The 19595-nt window shown below is 48.0% G+C and overlaps 1 protein-coding gene across 9 annotated transcripts in view; it reads left to right on the top strand.

The window, feature by feature from the left end:
- Positions 1 to 19595, top strand: part of LOC137609056 (rho GTPase-activating protein 23-like) — a 50542-nt gene that overhangs the window by 27279 nt on the left and 3668 nt on the right. For 3 of the 9 annotated variants that reach the window (XM_068335776.1, XM_068335774.1, XM_068335771.1), the window contains exons 2-23: positions 1360 to 1563; positions 4455 to 4479; positions 4829 to 4921; positions 5525 to 5603; positions 6200 to 6254; positions 7722 to 9306; positions 13362 to 13517; positions 14114 to 14225; positions 14317 to 14356; positions 14444 to 14581; positions 14668 to 14976; positions 15074 to 15135; positions 15221 to 15339; positions 15418 to 15536; positions 15626 to 15778; positions 15867 to 15945; positions 16064 to 16137; positions 16271 to 16360; positions 16449 to 16574; positions 16653 to 16694; positions 17039 to 17132; positions 19469 to 19500. In XM_068335776.1, coding sequence (XP_068191877.1) covers positions 1360 to 1563; positions 4455 to 4479; positions 4829 to 4921; positions 5525 to 5603; positions 6200 to 6254; positions 7722 to 9306; positions 13362 to 13517; positions 14114 to 14225; positions 14317 to 14356; positions 14444 to 14581; positions 14668 to 14976; positions 15074 to 15135; positions 15221 to 15339; positions 15418 to 15536; positions 15626 to 15778; positions 15867 to 15945; positions 16064 to 16137; positions 16271 to 16360; positions 16449 to 16574; positions 16653 to 16694; positions 17039 to 17132; positions 19469 to 19500 — 3786 coding nt within the window. The other 6 variants (XM_068335772.1, XM_068335775.1, XM_068335773.1 and 3 more) reach the window with 6 other exon arrangements.

Raw genomic sequence — 19595 nt, 5'->3', positions numbered from 1 at the left:
TTTGCGCCGCTGCCTCACCGCTGGTTCCAACATGTCCAAGCCGAACTGAGGAATTCACTCTACCTCTTCCTTCTTTCATTTCCTCTTTTCTTTCACTCTTGTCCTTCTTGTTTTCTTTCTCCTCTTCCTGACACCACAAACCCTCCTCCTTCCTCGACTGCATCTTTATGCTGCCACCTAATAGCAGGTGTTGCTTTACAGTGTTTAGACTGTAGATCGGGCTTTGATGGGTTGTTTTCCTACTAAAAGAACATTGCATTCCTTCTTCAGACGAGGATCTGAGGTGGAAGAAAACATCCAAACATGTATCTGCAAACTCCAAGCACATTTAAAACAGAAATCTAATTCTTGGTCTCATTTTCCTTGGGATGCGACGTTAAAAACAGAAGGAGAAAATCTGTGGCGCCGTCTGTTTTTCTATGACATAAAAGCGTGTGGCGAGAGAGGAAGGAGAGGTGGAAAGGGGGAGAGTCGAGGAAAGGAAGATGGAAGGAAGGACAAAAAGAGGAGTGAACTAGTGGGAAGCGCCGCCACTTGATGTAGGTCTCTTTTTATTTATAGTAGCATCTGGTTATCCCGCCCCGAACCCGTCCACACTTCCTGTCTCCAGCCTGCTACTTCCTGTTGTGCGGCCTGCCAGGTCAAATTGTGCAGAGAATGGGGGACATGATGCGTGGGGGTGTGCGTTTTGTAGTCTAGACTACTTAGCTCGTACGGCTAATTTGCTTTCATCAAAAACGCTGGATTGTTGTTTTATTTCGGCTAAATTTAGCGTGACAATAGCACAAAACAAGCCTGCATGACTCCCAGGGTTCTTGATGAAACGTTTGATAGCGAACGCTCAGCACAAGATGACATCTGACCCAACAGGAGGAGCATCCTCCCTTCCTCCTCCTCCTCCTCCTCCTCCTCCTCCTCCTGTTTGGTCATTGCGGTTGCGTTGACTGACAGATGCGGGTCTTCGGGGCGGCATGAAGGCGATAGTTCTCACGTGTGTCCGTCGGACGCGCTGGCTGGGATTATTTACTCAACCTCAGGAATGAGATGTTTAGAGAAAACTATTATTTTCTGCTCGGGGTCCAGACTCCCTCTGGACCTCTTCTCCCTGCGATGAGAGACCTGGGTCAGGATCTCCGAGCCTGGGTGAAGCCCCACATTCCTTCCTCTGTCCTGTCTCGACGTGGTTCTTCCTGATGGAGGAGTCAAGGGTTAATGCTAACGATTCTTACGTTGCTTTATGTGTGTCGTCCTGCAGGATTTGACGTGGAAACATGAAAACATTCAATCGTTTCTGAACGTTTTATATCTGAGTACGTATCATATGTCCATAAACCATCCTGAATCTCTCTGTTCCCACAGGCTAAGGGGCGGAGGGATGGTTTCACCTCAGCCGGTGACAACCCTCGGCCGCCGATGGCGACCCGGCCGGGAAGGGAGGGGGTCGGCGTGGGCTGGAAGGGTCCCCGGACGCTGGTTCTCCATAAGAACTCCCAGGGTTTCGGCTTCACGCTGCGCCACTTCATCGTTTACCCTCCAGAGTCCGCCCTTCACACCAACCTCAAGGTGAGTCCTGCAGGTGTCTCTGTGTATAAATAGTCTTTTAATTATCTTTACGCCTTCCTTGGTCTCTATTTCATCGCAACTGACATTTATAGAAAAGGCTTTTTAAAAGGCTTGAACTCAGCTCAGGATGGAACCAATGCTTTTTCCTGGAGATGGATGGCGTGTGGAGTCCAGGGTCAGTGAGGTCGAGCCGAGGGAAACAAACCCACAGACAAAAGGAGAAAACGAGCCTCGCTTGAGACGGCGGACCCGAACCGACTGAGCTTTTTAAAGGGTTGTTAAAAGAAGGAGCAGAAAGGGTTAGAGACAAAATAAAGACTTGGTCTCCTTGTTACTGGGAACAAGACAATTATGTCACATTTTGAACTTCATAAAGAACGACGCCGGACCTTGCCAGACGGAGTGACTGGAAAACTCGTAATAGCTTTTAGCTCGGCGGGCCTCGTTTTTAGTCATCGGGAGCTTCTGGTTTGTTGCGGTGTTTAGAAACCAGCCTCTGTGTGAGGGAGTAGTTATTTAGCTGTTTGAGGTGTGGGGGCAAATGGCTCCAGATGTGAAATTGAGGAACACAGAAGCTGGGGCGGGGTGAGCCAGCCAAAACAAGGCCTCTATTATTGTTCTGCCACCCCACCATCCAGCAGCTGCAGATAGGAACACATGCTGAAAGGGAGCTGTTGTCTCAGCCTGGTACCGCTCTCTACCAGGATGGTACCGCCTGACAATAGCTCCACCGCCGCCCTCTGATCCAGTGTCACATGACGTTTTCCAGACTTTAAATTCTTCCTTTATATTATTTAGAATAAAGATTGAACCTCCTCCCCTGAAGGAGTTGAAAATAATTTAGACGTTTTGTCATTTTGGCACAAAAGATTCATATTTCCTGAGCACCTTTGTGTGTCTGCATGAGACAACAACCTTGTGGCTTTTTTTCACAATGACTTCTGATTTAATGCAGTCATTAAATGATTTATTACACTCCCTCACAAGAGCAGACACACACATCAGATGTGCTTAAGAACTCTGCCAACATTCACAGACTCAAGCAGCAGTGTCAAAGTTGTTTTCTTCTAAATTTACAACGCCTGAGCTTTGATATGTCACTGCTGCTGGACAACGACAGCAAGAGGATTTGGCTTTTGGCAACTCAAAACCTCCCAGATAAGATAATGAAGTTTAGGGATGCTGTTCTGGGGAGCATCAGGAAGTCCTAGGAGAAACCATCTGTGAGGAAGATGAAGGTTGAGCGCCGTTTGACGTTCCAAAGGGACGATGATTCCAACCAGACCTTAAAAGTCCACCAAGGGCTGGTTTCAGAAGAAGTCCTGGACCGGTCTGACTTGAACCTATTGCCCTGTGGAAATGCAATAAGACTCCTCAGTCAGATATTTGTGTTTGGTCCTGCATCACATTTGCAGCATAAGTGTGCTCTCTAAACGCTTACCATTAAGTGGTTGGGTAATTTTGTGATTATAGAAGTCAGTAATAGAAGCATTTGTGTCATATTAGTGTGGGAAACACTAATTCAAACAGTTCTTCTCTAGTTAGAGCTGATAAATTGTACATCTTGCCTGTGAACCACATTTAAAATGAGTTTGAATGATTTCACTTCCAGCTTTAAACACAAACTTGATTCCCTGCAGATGTTTCTCCACTGTAAGCCCAGACGCAGAGACTTGTATCCGCCTCCTTCCCGTCTTCCTCTCAGCTCATGGATGAGTCCGGGCTGACGCCGCTCAGTTGTCGGGTGTCCCCAGCTCAGAGCTCTATTCTGGGGTCGGCAGCCCTCCTTTCACTGCTTCTAAACCCCCCACCATTGTCTGCACAGCCAGGAATGAGTCCACTCAGCGCAGCATAAAGCCAGGCAGCAGTCAGCCCACCGTACCCCTAACCCCAAACTGTCCACTCAGCTTTGTGTGTGTGTGTGTCCGTGTGTGTCCGTGTGTGTCCGTGTGCACGTGTGTGTAGGGCAACCTACAGCTATCAAGTCTTAACCTCTGCCGGCTCAGTGTCTTTGTGTGACATCACAAGATCGTTTAACCCACATGTGTCAAACTCAAGGCCCGGGGGCCAAATGTGGCCCGCTACATCATTTTATGTGGCCCACCAGAGCATAAAAGATCGGAGTGTCTAAAAACAAATAGGTCAAAAGTGTGCTTTGAGCAAAACTACATTTCCCACAATGCAGTAATAAAGCCCATTTTAACTTTGACAAAATGTTTTGAACAAAGTTAATGTCCTAACTTGTGTTTGATGGTATTTTTATTTATTCTCTTGGATAGTTTGATCCTTGATTGATGGAGTTCTGTGGGTTTAATAACCTGACAAATTAGAAGGATTTATGTTATAACAGTGAAACAACAACAAAAAAATTTCCGTCTAACTGTAATGTTTGTAACTTGAATAAGGAATAAATTCAGAGTTATTTAACATTAAGGAGTAGTAACATTTATTTTGCATTACATTGAGTTACATTAAGTTACATTTATTAATTACATCTGGCCCTTTGAGGATAGCCGTTATGCTGATGTGGCCCTCGGTGAAAATGAGCTTGACACCCCTGGTTTAACCTGAAATTCAGCATCTCCTGAAAGCAAACAATCCCAGGATCTTTTGGAGGGATTAGGCAAAGTCAAAAAAATTCACTGCAGGTAAAAACTTAACTAACTTAGCCTGTGAGTCTTAGAAGTCTTGATCTCAGCAAGTCTCTGGGTCCTGAAACCTTCCAGAAGTTTTGGTAAATTCTTGGACGACAGGACCAATTTGATGGATTACTGTCTTCCTCCAATGAAACGCACTCAACCTGAGGAATCCTGAGAATTTCACGCTTGCATTTTTTAAATTTCTCAGACGAATCCTTGAATTTCATGCTCTTTCTGTTTTTGTTTTTGCAGGATGAGGAGAATGGAAATGGAAGAGGTGAGTGTCCTCTTCTGTTTCTCTTACTTGTCAAGTCAACACTCTAACCTTGTTCAATGGGATAAGTGATGATGTAATGAGCTGGAACCTCTGCTAAAGCCTCCCTGCACCCCCTACAGGACAGAACCCCTCACTGCATTTAAAGTCAACCTCTGCACTTAGATGCTCACATCAGCGCAAAAATAGGGAAAATATCAGTAATAATTAATCCACGGGCCGGGAAAGTGATCCACACAGTCTGTAGACTTAATCCAAAACCTTTATTTGATTTGCTTTCACAAATCATATGTATACAATGCCGATGCACTCCTCAGAGTAAAGATTTTCTTCTTTGAATTTTATCCTCCAGGGTATCAAAAAGGTCGAATGGAGCCCATGGACACGATATTTGTGAAGAGTGTGAGAGAAAAAGGTCCGGCCCACCAGGCAGGCTTGTGCACAGGTAATCTGAAGCCACGCATTGTGAACGTCTTAATTTGAATTGGAAATCCGTTCAGAGGTCACGTGATGCTGCACACGCGAGCAGACGCACCCTAAATGGGTTGATTTGTGCTTGATATAACATGAATACATGAATACCGGTGAGACAACTCAAATTCCCGTGTGGAATTGGATGTGACAGAGCTATTGAAATATTCCTGACGAGTCTTGCTGTGATAGCAGGGCAGCTGTTTGGGGATTGGAGTGCTCCCAGCAAATAGACAGACCAAACCAGTATCCCAGTTTGCATTTAACACGAGGTGTCACTATGAAAACGTCACACCAGCAATGAAGATGTGCATGAACACGTAACCACTCTGAATACTGTGTGTGTGTGTGTGTGTGTGTGTGTGTGTGTGTGTGTGTGTGTGTGTGGTGTGTGTGGTGTGTTTGCATTGAAATAAAACACCCTCTGGCTGTTGAAAGGGATTTTACAGGACATTGAATGTTTGGATTTTCAGTTTTCCATTCTAGTTTTATACGACCTTTACCGGCGACCTTTGAACCTGCTTGAAGCCTACATGTTGACCTTTATATATCGTTTTTGACGTGTCTGTGTTTGCAGGGGATCGTCTGGTGAAAGTGAATGGAGAAAGTGTTTTAGGGAAGACGTACTCGCAGGTGATAGCCCTCATTCAGAACAGGTAAGACCTCTCTCCTGTCAGCGCGCTGAGCCTTTGTTGTGTTGATTTAGTGCACCATCAGTTTGCTTTTTCTCCTAAAGCTCGCCACGGAGGTGACATCCAACTAATAACTGGAATGCTTCTTTTCTGTTCTTCTTTAAAAAAGAGTAGCCTGGAGCTGCACACTTTACCTCCACTTTCACACAAAACCTGATGATACGTTTTAGTGAATCTCACACCTGTTGTCTTGTTTTAAATGTTTTGAAAAATGAACCTTTATAGACTCCGAACACACATTTTATTATTCGTAGTAACTCCCCTCAGATGTGACCTTCTGTTCGACCCCAAAATCCACAGGGAGGTCAGGGGTCAGATTGAGTAATGGCACAGCTTGCTCGTGTTAGGGATGGACATGGCAAACCTTTTCTCTCCTGATAGAGATTGAGATTCTGCCAGGGCCATGAATTCTGTCCAAAATTCATCTCTGAAGCCTCATATGAATGAATCTATAGGATTAAAGCTGCTGACTTTGTGGTTTAGTCCAACATGTAATAAATGAGATCAAATTCCTTCTCTTAATTCTTCGTGTCTCCCCCCTCCCTGTATCTGTCTTGCAGCGAGAGCGTGTTGGAGCTCTCCATCATGCCGAAAGACGAAGATGTGCTTCAGCTGGTGAGTACAAGCTGAGGATTTCTTCACTCGTCTTATCTTGCCAAAACAAACCCACACAGATCATCACATTCTGACGTACACGCTGTTATTTCAGCGCGCCGCAGGAAACTGAATATTCATGCAATTCTTGTTTGCACAGTTCGACTCGGGTTTGCTCCGTCACTGAGGAAGAATGCGAGGATTTTTTTTTATTTTTTAAATTTTAGAATGACTGACGACTGACTCAGTCTCTGTGGCCTGTGTTTAGATTACAACACGCATTAATTAGAAGCCTCCTCTACCCCGTCTGTCAAAACTTACACAAACATCCATGTTCTTTCACATACCCGTGTGCAGAGTGCGATTTTTATTTTTTTTTCGTTGCTGCGCAGGTTGCTCCATGTTCGCTCACATGATCAGACATGAATCATCTGTTGCCCTTCCCACTAACCCGGACCAACGTCCCCCCCCTCCACAGATTAAACCCATTTGAATTGATCTTCATCATACGTGTAGAAACATCCGTGTTCCTGCCAAAATGACAGGTTGTCCATGTAAGCGCGTTGCTGTGATATAACATTACAAACCCGGTCCTGCTCCGCCCCTCGCTGCTACGCCTGTATCTGCTGCATTCCTAGCATGACATCACCAGAGCTGCGCCTCCTTCCAACACTCCCACAGGGTGGAGAAAGGCAGAGAGAGAGAGGGAGTTCAGAAGGATCTAACAACAAGAGCAACAACAAGGACCTAAACAGATAGGAAACCCGCAAAAAAAAAAAAAAAAGTAATAGCAACAAAACAACGTCAAATCTTTTGGGTTTTGGCTGCCGTTTTGTCCGGAGCGTCGTTGAAGATTTCTGTTTATGCTGACGACAATCTTAACTTGCAGACTGAGGAATGTCTCTGAATATTTTTGGGACGGTATAGGTAAACCTGGACTAACTCACCTAACTGCGTCTGTGATGGAACGTGAAGTGAATTCAGGATCGTTAGCAAGTGTGTTGTGGAGAAGCTGTAACCGATGCTAGCCGTGGATAAAGTAGAGTAATTTATATCTTTTTATTTTCAATAGATTCTCTTAAAGCAGTGCAGAGTGAGTATACGTGTACATACATGTATATATATCCTGTATACGTAACCCCGCTGTGGACGTGTGTATTTGCAGCTGGTGGCTGTGCAGTGAGTGTTGTGGCTTCTGCTCCAGGCGGTTCATGAAGTTTGCTAGCTAACATGTGTTTGTATTGGGAGCTCGGGCCCCGGGGGACAAACTGGCGAAGGGGTTGAGCCGAGAGGCCGTCCCACTTCGCTTGTTGTTTAAAGCTCTGTGGAATGAAGACGCCTTATTAGTTGTGGTTTGTGTTGCTGTCAAACTAGTTTGCAATAAGTGAAGATTTAAATTCCGTATCGTCGTTTCCTCACACGCCCTTTCGTTTGAGGTTTTTCCTTCATCCGCGTCTTTTCACACCTCTGCTTTATCTCTGCTTACAGGCGTACTCTCAGGATGCCTACCTAACGGGCAACCACCCCTACGCAGGGGGAGCTGAGAACCTCCCACCGCCGCCTCCCCTCTGTTACCCGCGCTCCAAGACTACGTCCCCCGCCGGAGCGCTCCCATCTGGCCCTATGGGCCAGAACCAGTTGGATAACTGGACTCGCTGGCCCGGCTCTTCCAGCCCGTCTTCGCCCCTGGATAACCGCTCGGCAGTCGGAAGCCCCTCCAGCTGGCAAGACGGACGGACGGGGGAGCCAGGCGGGGTGGGTCACAGCAGCCCAGCTCACCGCACAGAGGAGATCCAGTACGGGATGACCAGCCAGCAGCCCCAGGGGCAGACCCGGGGGCGCTCCTATTCGTTGTCGGCCTCGTCCAGCCCCTTACAGGTCCACTACCCCAACCACCATGCTGTCAGCTCTTCGCAGGCTCAGCCACGCAAGACCAGCTCGGCCTGGGCCAGCCCCCCCCTGCCCGGTCTCAGCCACGGCCGCAGCGAGCAGCGCCACCAGGCGCTGTCGGACTGGTACTACAACCAGATGCCGGGACGCTCCATGCAGACCCGCCATCGCAGCTACTCTCAGGACCGGCTCAGCGACCGGAGGCAGAGCCATCAGACTGGGGGGGGCTGGCCACACAGCGCCTCCCAGGACACCCTGCTGTTACAGTCAGGACCGGGCCCCCACGGGGAGCCTTATTGGTCCTACGGGGACTGGGAGGGGGGGCCACACAGAGGCCAACCGGCCAATAACTACACCCGAACGCGCTCGGAAAATCTGCTGGCCCAGTACGACCGCCGCGGCCGCTCCTTGGAGATGCTGGACCGGGCGGCTTCTGGGATGGTCTCGCCTCGCTTCGAGAGGCCTTCGTGGCAGCAGCCTCCCCCGCCGCCCCCCAGGACTGACGTCTACCTGAAGCAGGGGAATCATTACGTAGCAGCGCAAGCTCCGCCGATGTCCAGACATACAAAAAACCACCCCCAAACTCACACCCAGGCCCCCTCCCAGCCTCAGCCGCAGCAGCCCGGCCCCCAGAGCAGGCGGCTCCCCCCCGGGCAGAGCATGGACGACCAGCCGGTGGGCTACCGCAGCTACAGCCCCTCATTTTACCGAAAGACGGGGCGCATCATGCAACAGGCCCACTCCTTCAGGGACCCTTCATACTCAGGCCCCCATTTGAACTGGAACCCGACCCCTAAGAGCCCCCCAGAGGGCACAGCAGCACCTGTCACCGCCCCGACCGCGTCTTCTTCTGCCTCCCCCGAGTCCCAGGACAGAGCGTACAGGCCGACAAACCATGAAAGGGAACGTGTGCCGGTGGAGGGGCAGGTAGAGCCGGTGGCGGCGGCGACACAGGAAGTGGTGCTGAGGCAGAAACCCCCCACCGGGCGGAGGAACTACGGGATGCGGCACCCCCACTACGCTCTTCCTATGGACGAGTTAGAACCCTCTTTGTTTTCCCCTGATCCCGATGACGCAGCCTTCGCCCCTGGTTCTATGGGAGACGTAGTCCCACGCAAACCAAACGGCAGCCTGGCCCCCCTCTCCTTAGAGGACGACTCGCTGGCCTCCATCCCTTACATAGGTAAGCAGAGCTTCACCCCCGCATCTGCTTTCTAACACCCTAACCTCCTCCTGACCTCCATCCCTTCATCACTTTCAGTCTGAAACGATTTGTTGATTGAGAGTTAGTGAAGGCTCAACCGAGAGCGGCGATAAATCTGACGTTATGAGTTCAGGGAGTCTTTGCTTCCTTAATGTCCTCCTGGTCTATTCAAGCTTTTAACTGGTGCAGTTTCCATTCTCCCTCTGCTGTGTGTGTGTGTATGTGTGTGTGTGTGTGTGTGGTCGCTGAGGTTCACCTCGCCGTGTTGAGGAAACAAGGTGGCATCTTCCTCGACCAGACTTATCGTAGTTTCATTTGATCGTCTTTAAATTCGCTTCTCTATTAGCTCTTTAGCCGTAGCAGCAAGGCTGTGTTGATAGCATGGCTGTTCCATTCAAACTATTGGATGTGAATTAGCAGGCTATAAATATTAATGATCCCCAGGGGATGAGTTCAAGTCATTTTAATTTAAATAATTTTTCATCTTCTATTAATCACACCCAGAATCAAGCTAACATTGAGCTGCTTTGTGATATTCTATAACAGGGTGTAAAACTCATTTTCACCGGGGGCCACATCAGCATAACGGCTGTCTTCAAAGGGCCAGATGGAACTAAATGTAACTCAATGTAATGTAAAATAAATGTAACTACTCCTTAATGATAAACAACTCTGAATTTATTACTTATTCAAGTTACAAACATTACAGTTACACAGAAAAAAATGTTTTGCTTGTTGCTGTTACAACATTAATCCTTTTGTCAGGTTATTAACACAGAACTCCATCAATCAAGGATCAAACTATCCAAGAGAATAAAGAAAAATAACATCAAACACAAGTTAGGACATTAACTTTGTTAAAAAAGTTTTTGTTGAGTTAAAATTATCTTAATTACGGCATTGTGGGAAATGTAGTTTTTGGTCAAAACACAATTTTGACCTATTTATTTTTTAGACACTGACCTTTTTATGCTCTGGCGGGCCACATAAAATGATGTGGTGGGCCGCATTTGGCCCCCGTGGCTCGAGTTTGACGCATGTGTTCTATAAGAAACCATTAGTACAGTATAGCTATAAAAAAAAAATAAAGATGGCGAACATGTTGCCCTCACTTAGCTTCAGCATTGACTTTGTGAGGCTAAAGCCATGCTAGCTTTAGCGTTTAGCACTGTGGTGAAGTACAGCCTCACCTCGAGACCCAGGCAGCCTTCAGCTCACTTTTAGAAGTTGCCTTCAAAACATTTCTTGCCATTTATAACCCATTTTCCATGGATGCCTATGCACTTCTGTGTCTATGTGAGGATGTTTGTGTGAATATCTACCATACAATTATGGTGTGCACATGTTGGTGTCGATGGGAGGCAGCTGCGGTCGTGTACCGGCTTGTTGCCTGCCCTGACGTACACAAATAGATCCGGCTTCATATCGGCTTTTATTCCTTGACACGCGATAAAAGCCAAACCTCATCCAAACAAAGTCAGTCGGGTCGGACGAGCCGAGCCTCCATCGCCCTGAAGTCAGCAGCCGACGCTCGAAACGAAAAACTCAGGTCAGCTGATCCTGAGGCTTTGACCCACAGAAACAGATAAATTCATTTAAATTGAGAAAAATGAAGCAGATCAGCGAATCTGAAGGCATATTTCACTCCGTCTGTGTTTGTCGGAGCACATTCTTTCCTTGCACCTCCAGAAACCAGCGGAGCTGCAGGCCAGGACACGTTTAATGGCCATAAACTGAAACTAGCCTGGTTTCTCCCTATATACCAGGGATAGCTTCTCTCTTTCTCTTTCCACCTTGATGTGGAGATGCCGCCATGATCCGAGCCTTCTTGGGTGTCTGGTGAGAGGACAAAGGAACGCCGTGTCTGATGGGAAATGTGTTTTTATGAAGTCTTGTACGGAGACATAAAAAGATTTCCAAACTTTGATCTTGCATTTAGTCGTTTTCTACTCGTGTAGATCTTGTAGCATCAATTAATCTGACAAGGAAACGTCAACAGTACAGTCAGTATTTTTCACTTGGAGTGTTTCAACATGAATGTGAGCTGTAAATTATGGGGGGTTGTGAGGAACAGTAGAGGCCCATATATCCAGCTCCCGCCTGCCTTCAATGCATCTATTGTGTTGGTCTTGACTATCTTTACTAGCTGGACACCAGGACCAGAACCCCGACCTTCTGTACCGGCCCCTCGCCCCTCTGTTCCTACAACCATCTACTTTCTTTTTCTCTGCTGTTTTTCTGCTTTTCCTGTTTCTGTTTAACTCACTACATGGACCCCTAAATATTTTTATTAAAAAATATAATGCCAACAAATATATAACCTTCTGCACTTTTGTTTTTCAAGTCAACACAATTCATCCCACTAACTCGAGTTGTCATTCAACCAGCAGCGCTAAACATCAATCAATCAATGATCAAAAATCCCTGATATGTTGTTGTTGTTTTTTAAGAAGTGGGTTTCATTTTGTTGAATGGAAAAAAAAATCAGATATTAATTTTTCATGCGTTCTGAGAGCTATTTAGAACATTAGCGTTCTTTAACAAGCTAGCCGTTTATTAGCATTGATAGCATGATTATCAGATGTTTTTTATGCCCCTTTGTCATAGGTTATATAAGTCAACGCTGTGTTTTCTGTCTGTAAACAGCAGAGTTGGTCTATCCTCCTTAAAACCGGTCAGACAGTTAAACCTCCTTCTCAACAGCGGGGCATCTAAAGGTGTGCATCTGATAATTAGTTTCTCAATTGTGTTTTTCAAGTTGAATGAAGCGTCTGTAGTGTGTAGGAACTCCTTGATGTACTGTATATTAACATTGACTTATGTGTATTAGTATAAAGGTCCTTAAGCTCCATGTTTGTTTCCTCTCTTCCTCATACTAAGTGCTGAGCTGTACAGTAGAGTTGTGTTACAGAATGGCGCCCCCCTCTGCTGGTTCCTTTGCGTCTCGTGGCGCTCAGCTCCCCGTTAATGACGGCCTTTGTTAAACCCACAGCCCTGCTATGTCGTGGCAACGCTGTAAACAGGCAGATTCCTCATCCCAGATTGGAAATGCTTTCCTCCTTATGTCAGACTGGAGTAGGAGTGGGGGGGGGGGGCAAAGACGAGGGGGTGGGAGACGGAAAGATGCACAAAAGAAAAGAAAGGGGGTGGAAATGACGGCAAAGTGAGGGGGAATAAAAGGAAAGAAAACAGAGCTGAAATTCAGAATTCATAAAAAGATTACATGTTGGTCTGAGCATTCTGGGGCTCTGCTGCCCCCTGGTGTTCCCTTGGAGAACTCGCACCGTCCTGAAGGTTTCAAATCCACCTCCTTCTCCACTGGAACAAACATCATGGTTGTGTTTTAAACCTTTCTGACATTCAGGAAATTAAATTTCTGTTTTTCGTTTTATAAACCTGTGCAGGCCGTTGGCTTAACGCACACAGCCTGTCAGGCTCTCACACACCGCAGCTTTAATACACGGTATAGAGATTTCACATCTGCGTTCGGTTATCTCCAACATTCACTTGCGTGTTTCCTCACATGAATCATAGATGGCTATAAATCTCATAAAGAAGCTGAAGCCAATAAAGCAGTGTTCCAACACTGGAACACACACACACACACACACACACACACACACACACACACACACACACACACACTTCCCTAGTTACCAGCAAATACTTCTTCTTATGGCTTTTGGAGACATTTTTCATTATTATTAGGACCTGTCATTTTTTTTGCTGTGTAACTTCTCTTTCCTCGGGTTTCCTAACCTTCAGAATCTGTCAACGTGGAAATGGAATGATTTGTGTGTGTGTGTGGTCGTCTTCTGACGTGAAATGCATCACCCTGCCCCCCACCCCTCCATAAAACCCTCTCCTCCTCCTCCCCATCTTCCCCTAATCCGACTCCTTTTACTTTCCTTTCTTTCCCTTCTGACCTTTTTTAAAAAAAATTATCTAACACTAAAATCTATCCGCTCTTTCTTCCTTTATTTTCCCCTCTTTTCTCCCGCCTTCCTACCTCCCCCCCCCCCCCCTCCCAACAGATGAACCGACCAGCCCCGGCGCTGATTTGCGGGCGCGTCACGTGCCGGCGTCCTCCGTGGTCTCCAGCGGGATGAGCTCGGCGCCCGCCGTGGTCACCAGCCCCGCCTCCCCCACCTTCACCTTCCCCCTCACTAGGCTCTTCTCACATGATTGCAGTGAGTGCCCCCACCCCCTGCCCCTTGATCCCTCCCCGACCCCACCCCACCCCCCTTGCATGAAGGAGAGACATTTCTTATTTGTGGGGTTTGCCTGTTGCGTAGATGGCACCTGTTTTTACTTCGGTGAGGGATCAGTTAAGCATGATGGGGGGGGGGGGGGTTTGTTGTTGTTTTTTGTTTTTTGCATGCTGGATTTGTCGACTGGATGTTTGACACGATGCACGAGCATGTTCTTGGGTTCGCTTGTTTTTGTCGCTTCAGCATGAAGCCTGGACGTTCCTGCATACGTTCCTTTAAACGTCGCTGCATGTCGGTCAACGTTCGCAAAAAAATAAACCCGAATGTCAGCTTTGAAAAAAAAAGATAATTAACTCTAACCCACCGCTCCAGCTCACCTCCACCTCTTCACTGTCACTCACACCCCCCCCCCCAGCTCCTCCGTCACATCCCTCCCTCGCCTTCCCCACCTCCTAATCCAACACCATCCATTCTGGTGATTGGCATTACATCAACATTCTACCTTTCTCTCTCTCTCTCTTTGTTTCTCTTTTATTCTTTCTCTCCTTGCGCTCATCCCACCTCCCATCGAGCAGGCAGTATTAAATCCAGTCGCCGTTCCTCCTATCTTCTAGCCATCACCGCCGAGCGCTCCAAGTCGTGCGACGAAGGGCTCAACTCCTTCAGAGACGAGGGGCGGGTCTTCTCGTGAGTACCGTCCAATAGAAAGGGCTGATTGCACTTAAACAGTGCGGTGGGGGAAAGGCAGACGTCTGATAGTGGATGTTTCTCTTCGCAGGAGGCTACCAAAGAGAGTGAAGAGTTTCTTCACAGATGGGGTGAGCGTTTAATTTTTATTTAAACCTCATGTTTTTTTTGTGCAAGATTCTTGAGCCTCCAGCTATTTTTTTTTGTGTTATTTTCAGTCTCTAGACAACCTGGGGACAGCGGAGGAGGTGCGATCCAAACGCCACTCCACCTCAGAGCTGGGAAACATCACCTACAGCGACGTGCGGCGAGAAGGATGGCTGCACTTCAAGCAGATCCACACAGAGAAGGGGAAGGTGGGGGGAATTAGGAAGTCTTCAGGAGGCAGCGACGCCGAGGAAGCGTTCACGGCCTCACATCTCGTCTCTTTTGCCGTTCACAGAAGGTGGGCAGCGCCATGCGGCCGTGGAAGCGAGTCTTCTCGGTGCTGCGCTGCCATTCGCTCTTCCTCTACAAGGACAAGAGGGAGGCGGTGCTCCGGGGGGCCACCATCGGAGGCGGGGCCGAGGACGAGCAGCCGATCAGCATCCGCGGCTGCCTGGTGGACATCGCCTACAGCGAGACCAAACGGAGGAACGCCCTGCGCCTCACCACCCAGGACTTTTGCGAGTACCTGCTGCAGGCGGAGGACCGGGAGGACATGCTGGACTGGATAAAGGTCTTCAGGGAGAACAGCAAGACGGGCAGCGAGGTCAGAGGGCGCGGCTGTACCCGTCTCACGCTCAGCATGTCTGTGGTTTTGCCTCCAGTGGGTGGGATTCATTAAAGACTGCGTTTATTCGTTGCAGGAGCTCGGCTTCTCCGGACACGCCCTGATCAATAAGAAACTGAACGACTACAGGAAGCAGATGTGAGTGACGACGGATCAGACGAACGGAACGAAGCAGATCCGCTGACCGCACAGAATTAACTTGTCTCTCTGTCGCCCCCTGCAGTCCAACAGGCAGTAAGCCCGACTCGTCTCCCAGGCTGTCGCGCATGAAGCCTCCGTTCCTGCTCGCCAAGACGGAGAACGTCACCGGGGCGCCACGCTCCCCCAAACCAGAGGGCAAAGGTCAGCGTCAGGGAAAAGAAAGAGTACATTTAAGGTCATATATATAGAATAATTTACATGTTTCATCCGTTTCTCCAGATGACATCGGTCCTCCTAAATCCCCGTGGGGAATCAACATCATGAAGAAGACAAAGAAGGCAGGTCCCAAAGCGTTCGGCGTGAGGTTGGAGGATTGTCAGCCGGGCGTGAACAACAAGGTCGGTACTCAATTCACCCCGTCTGATCTGACTGCGATGAAACAAGATGTTCTACTGCGTGTGTTTGATCGGTTCTGCTTGTGTTTTAGTTCATCCCGTTGATTGTGGAGATCTGCTGCGGTCTGGTGGAGGACATGGGTCTGGAATACACCGGCATCTACCGAGTCCCCGGGAACAACGCCATGGTGTCGACGCTTCAGGATCAGCTCAACAAAGGCATCGACATCAACCCGGCAGAGGAGGTGAGCGCACAAAAACACACACAACGACCCGATGCAGAGCGAGTAAACAAACTGTTCCTGAATCCTTTGTTTGTTTCGCCGCCGTCAGAAGTGGCAGGACCTCAATGTCGTCAGCAGTTTACTCAAATCCTTCTTCAGGAAGCTTCCAGAGCCGCTCTTCACCAACGGTTGGTCCAAACATGTCCTGACAAGCCACCACACAAAGCTTACAGACTCACACTGCCGTGTGTTCATATCAAAATATTTAATATCATACATAATTAAACATTTCTCATGTTTTCTCAGACAAATACAACGACTTCATCGATGCCAACCGGATGGAAAACGCCTCAGAGAGACTGAAGACCATGAAGAAACTGGTGTGTTTGTATTTATCATTGTTTGACTTGCTGATGTTAGCATGTGCGCGTGTGTGTGTGTGTGTTTGAGTGTGTGTGAAGTCGGGCAGGTTCAACAGGTTTCTCAGTCTCGTCATTCCTCCCGTCTTCCCAGATCCGAGACCTCCCAGATCATTATTACCACACTCTGAAATTCCTGGTGGGTCACCTGAAGACTGTAGCCGACAACTCGGATAAAAACAAGGTGTGTGAGACGGTCTGTGTGTGAAATGTGTTCCTGCTCCGCCCCAATGGCGCCCCCTTTAAACCTGGCCCCCCGCCCCTGTGTGCAGATGGAGCCTCGGAACCTGGCGCTGGTGTTCGGGCCGACTCTGGTCCGGACGTCTGAGGACAACATGAAGGACATGGTCACACACATGCCTGATCGCTACAAGATAGTAGAGACGCTCATCCAGCATGTGAGAGAGCACGCACGCACACACACACACACACACACAGATAATCATCATCGTGCTAAATATTTTTCCTTCTCACAGGGACTCTGGTTTTTCGCTGAAGAGCTGGACAAAGATGAAAAGGTAATTTTCCCCTGCATGTGACTAAATCTTTTTAATTTTTTATTTTTTGCACACTTTCAGTTTTAAGTTGTTAATTTCTGAAACTGTCGAATCTTCTATTTGGGGTTATTTTAACTTTTCCTATATGAGAGTGAAATGGTGTCAGCAGCGTGAAATCTGGAGCTGCAGAGCTAATGAGACACTTTATTTTTAATTTAAGTCGCTGTAAAAGATGTTTTTAGGCCAGATTGATCTTTATAGATCTTTTTTTACGCCATTTCTTTTTATAAAGCCTGTAGAGGATCATCAGAAGAAACATTCCCCCAGGGATACTTCATGTTTCTGGTTTTATTTCCCTCATCCAGACGCCGGTGGACACGGAGGACGTGCAGCCCGCCCCCAACATCGACCACCTGCTGTCGAACATCGGCAGGACCGCTCTGCTGGGGGAGGCCTCAGGTGAGCGCTGCTCTCGACCAATCCGCTGCCAGCCCCGACCGATCACACCCGTAGCAATCTAATAGAAATCAATGCTGCATTCTGTTTGAAAGGAGAAGTAGGAAATTCCCCCACTAGGGCGTCGTCATCATGAACGAGCAAGTTTGGTTTCGGTTTCAAGATAATAAAAAAAAAAAACATGTAACGTTTGTCCCAGTTTAAACCAGAGTTCTCTACTTTCCTACAAAACCTGAAGGCAGCATCATGAATGACGTTAGTTAGCATGTGAAGTGTTCCTGTTTTTTTTTTTCTACTGTCTGTACGTCTCTTCTCTCTGCTGATTTCTTCTTCCCCTCCACGTTTCTGACCTTCTCACTCTCTCTGTACGTTTCTGCATTTCCTTCTCTCAGCTGAGCCTGTGGAGCAGCCACTGCGGTAGGATGGGAACTCCCCTGGAATTACGTGTGTGTGTGTGTGTGCATCACATTGTGAAAAAGAAATAACGTGCGCGTGTGTGTGTGTGTGTGTGGGGGGGGGGTTAAAGGAGAGCGTTTGGTGGTGATGGTTTTGTGTGTCCATTCCCCTCCTGGACGTCGGAGTCATACGGAGGTTCTGATTTGATGCCTGGTTGTCGGTTAAAGCTGCAGCAGCGATCATCTTCCTACGCCGCTTGGCCTTCCTCGTCAACCACTCATCCAACGGGCGATATCCATCAGTGGTCCAGTGGTCAGGCTGTAAAAGGACTCTAGGTGGCGCCATTTCTCATCGGTCGTTCCAAAGCTCCAGTGAAATCAAGTTTCTCCTCTTGCGATTTATTTTCTGTGAGGCTCAGCAGTGGCTCAAACTTTCACCTTTACCCCTGAGTTTTAATAATACATCCACAAAAAAAAAATAAAAAAATTCCCATAACGGTCAGGGAGTCCATCCTCGCAGCCCAAAATCCGAGGACAAGGTGAGCCTGTCTTAGTCGTTTCAGCGTTTTTTTTTTAATAAGACTGCAGAAGTAGACTTTCAAAGTAAAATCCCTCTGACATCCAGCTGAACAAAAACAGCAGCGGACCTGGAATGAAATCTAAGTCGTATTTCATTCACTAATCCATAATCTCTTTCAAAAAATGTTATCTTCATCCCATTGGATGATAGACAGAAGCGATCTGAAGTGTTAAGAATCACGAATATCTGCAGAATTATCCAAACAGACTCGGCGTAATAGGATGCGGCCCGTGTGGCGCTAATCCAGATCATTTTCTAGAGCCAGAATTTTCAGATAGGAGACAGATGATGCAAATAGATGTTTTTTTGCTCCCAACTTCTTGCATCATGTTATATATGTTAGATTTATATCACACAACGACATTCAGATGAGGTCTGTCCACACGTCAACTCCGATCTGGAGTTGACTAATTTATCTGGTTTGTTACCAGTGATTAAAAGAAGAAAGTTGTCCCACCGTTGAGTCACCTTCTGGCAGCGGCCACCAAACAAACTGGATTTTTATTTCAGTTTTATTTCTGTCGGCACATGAGAAACAAGCCCACCTGCAGCCCTTTAAACGGCCCCTCCCCCACCCACGACCCACCCCCCCCCCCCCCTCCCGGGTTCAAACTCTCTGTGAACGAAACCAGAACCTTCACGGACGTGTTTGTGTTCCAAGGCCTCCCCCAGTCCTCCTTTCACTGATCGATGTCATCAGTGTGTTTTGGTGATGTCATCAGTGTGTTTTGGTGATGTCATCAGTGTGTGCTGTGTTTCTCCTTCAAACGCCCCGCCCCCTTCCTTTCTTTCTCCTGTGTGTGTGAATGAGATTCTTTGTACCGGTCTGGGGGTCAAAGGGCACAGAGGAGGATGAGTTCTGATTATTCTTATGCAGGACATAAACTGATGCTCACTAATGGTGGGGGGGGGGGCTCGTGCACGACAGGGCGGTCCTTCCCCCTGTGTCACGAAGCGCTGTTCCTGTCGCCCGGCAACAGAGACAGCTGGAGCTGATTAGTTGATGAGTAAGCGTATTTATTCATCGTGGCAAAAAGTGTAATAGATGTGTTGTAGCAGGAGCAGCGCTAAGAGAAGCAGAAAGGGATTCTGGGTATTATTAAAAGAAAGGAAACAGATCACAAAGGCCTCGTCTTTTGGATGCTTTTGAATCGGGACCCGTTGGGGGTCGAGGGAGGCGGTTTTCACACCGTCGTCGCCGTGGCGTTGAGGTCGAAGCGAGGCTCAGACGCACCAGGAGGAGCAACTTCCTGTGATTTACGACCTCAGACCCCCCCCCCCCTGTGTCCTCCACCCCCGTCGGTAACTTTTGTTGACTCCACCGGCTCTGACTCAGCGATGTTTGTTTTCTCTTTTCCCCCCAGACTCAACCAACAGTGACTCAGCAAAATCGAAGGTAACGTCTCGTCCCGTGGGGGGGGGGGGGGGGGGGGGTTGTGGGTACAGATACCGTCAGAGGAGAAGAGGAGCGGCGTTCGCTCACACGTGTCA

Source organism: Antennarius striatus, chromosome 16 (assembly GCF_040054535.1).
Source record: "Antennarius striatus isolate MH-2024 chromosome 16, ASM4005453v1, whole genome shotgun sequence".
Lineage (NCBI taxonomy): Eukaryota > Metazoa > Chordata > Actinopteri > Lophiiformes > Antennariidae > Antennarius > Antennarius striatus.
The sequence above is the reverse complement of the archived record's forward strand: the minus strand, read 5'-3'. Positions and strand labels throughout refer to the sequence as shown.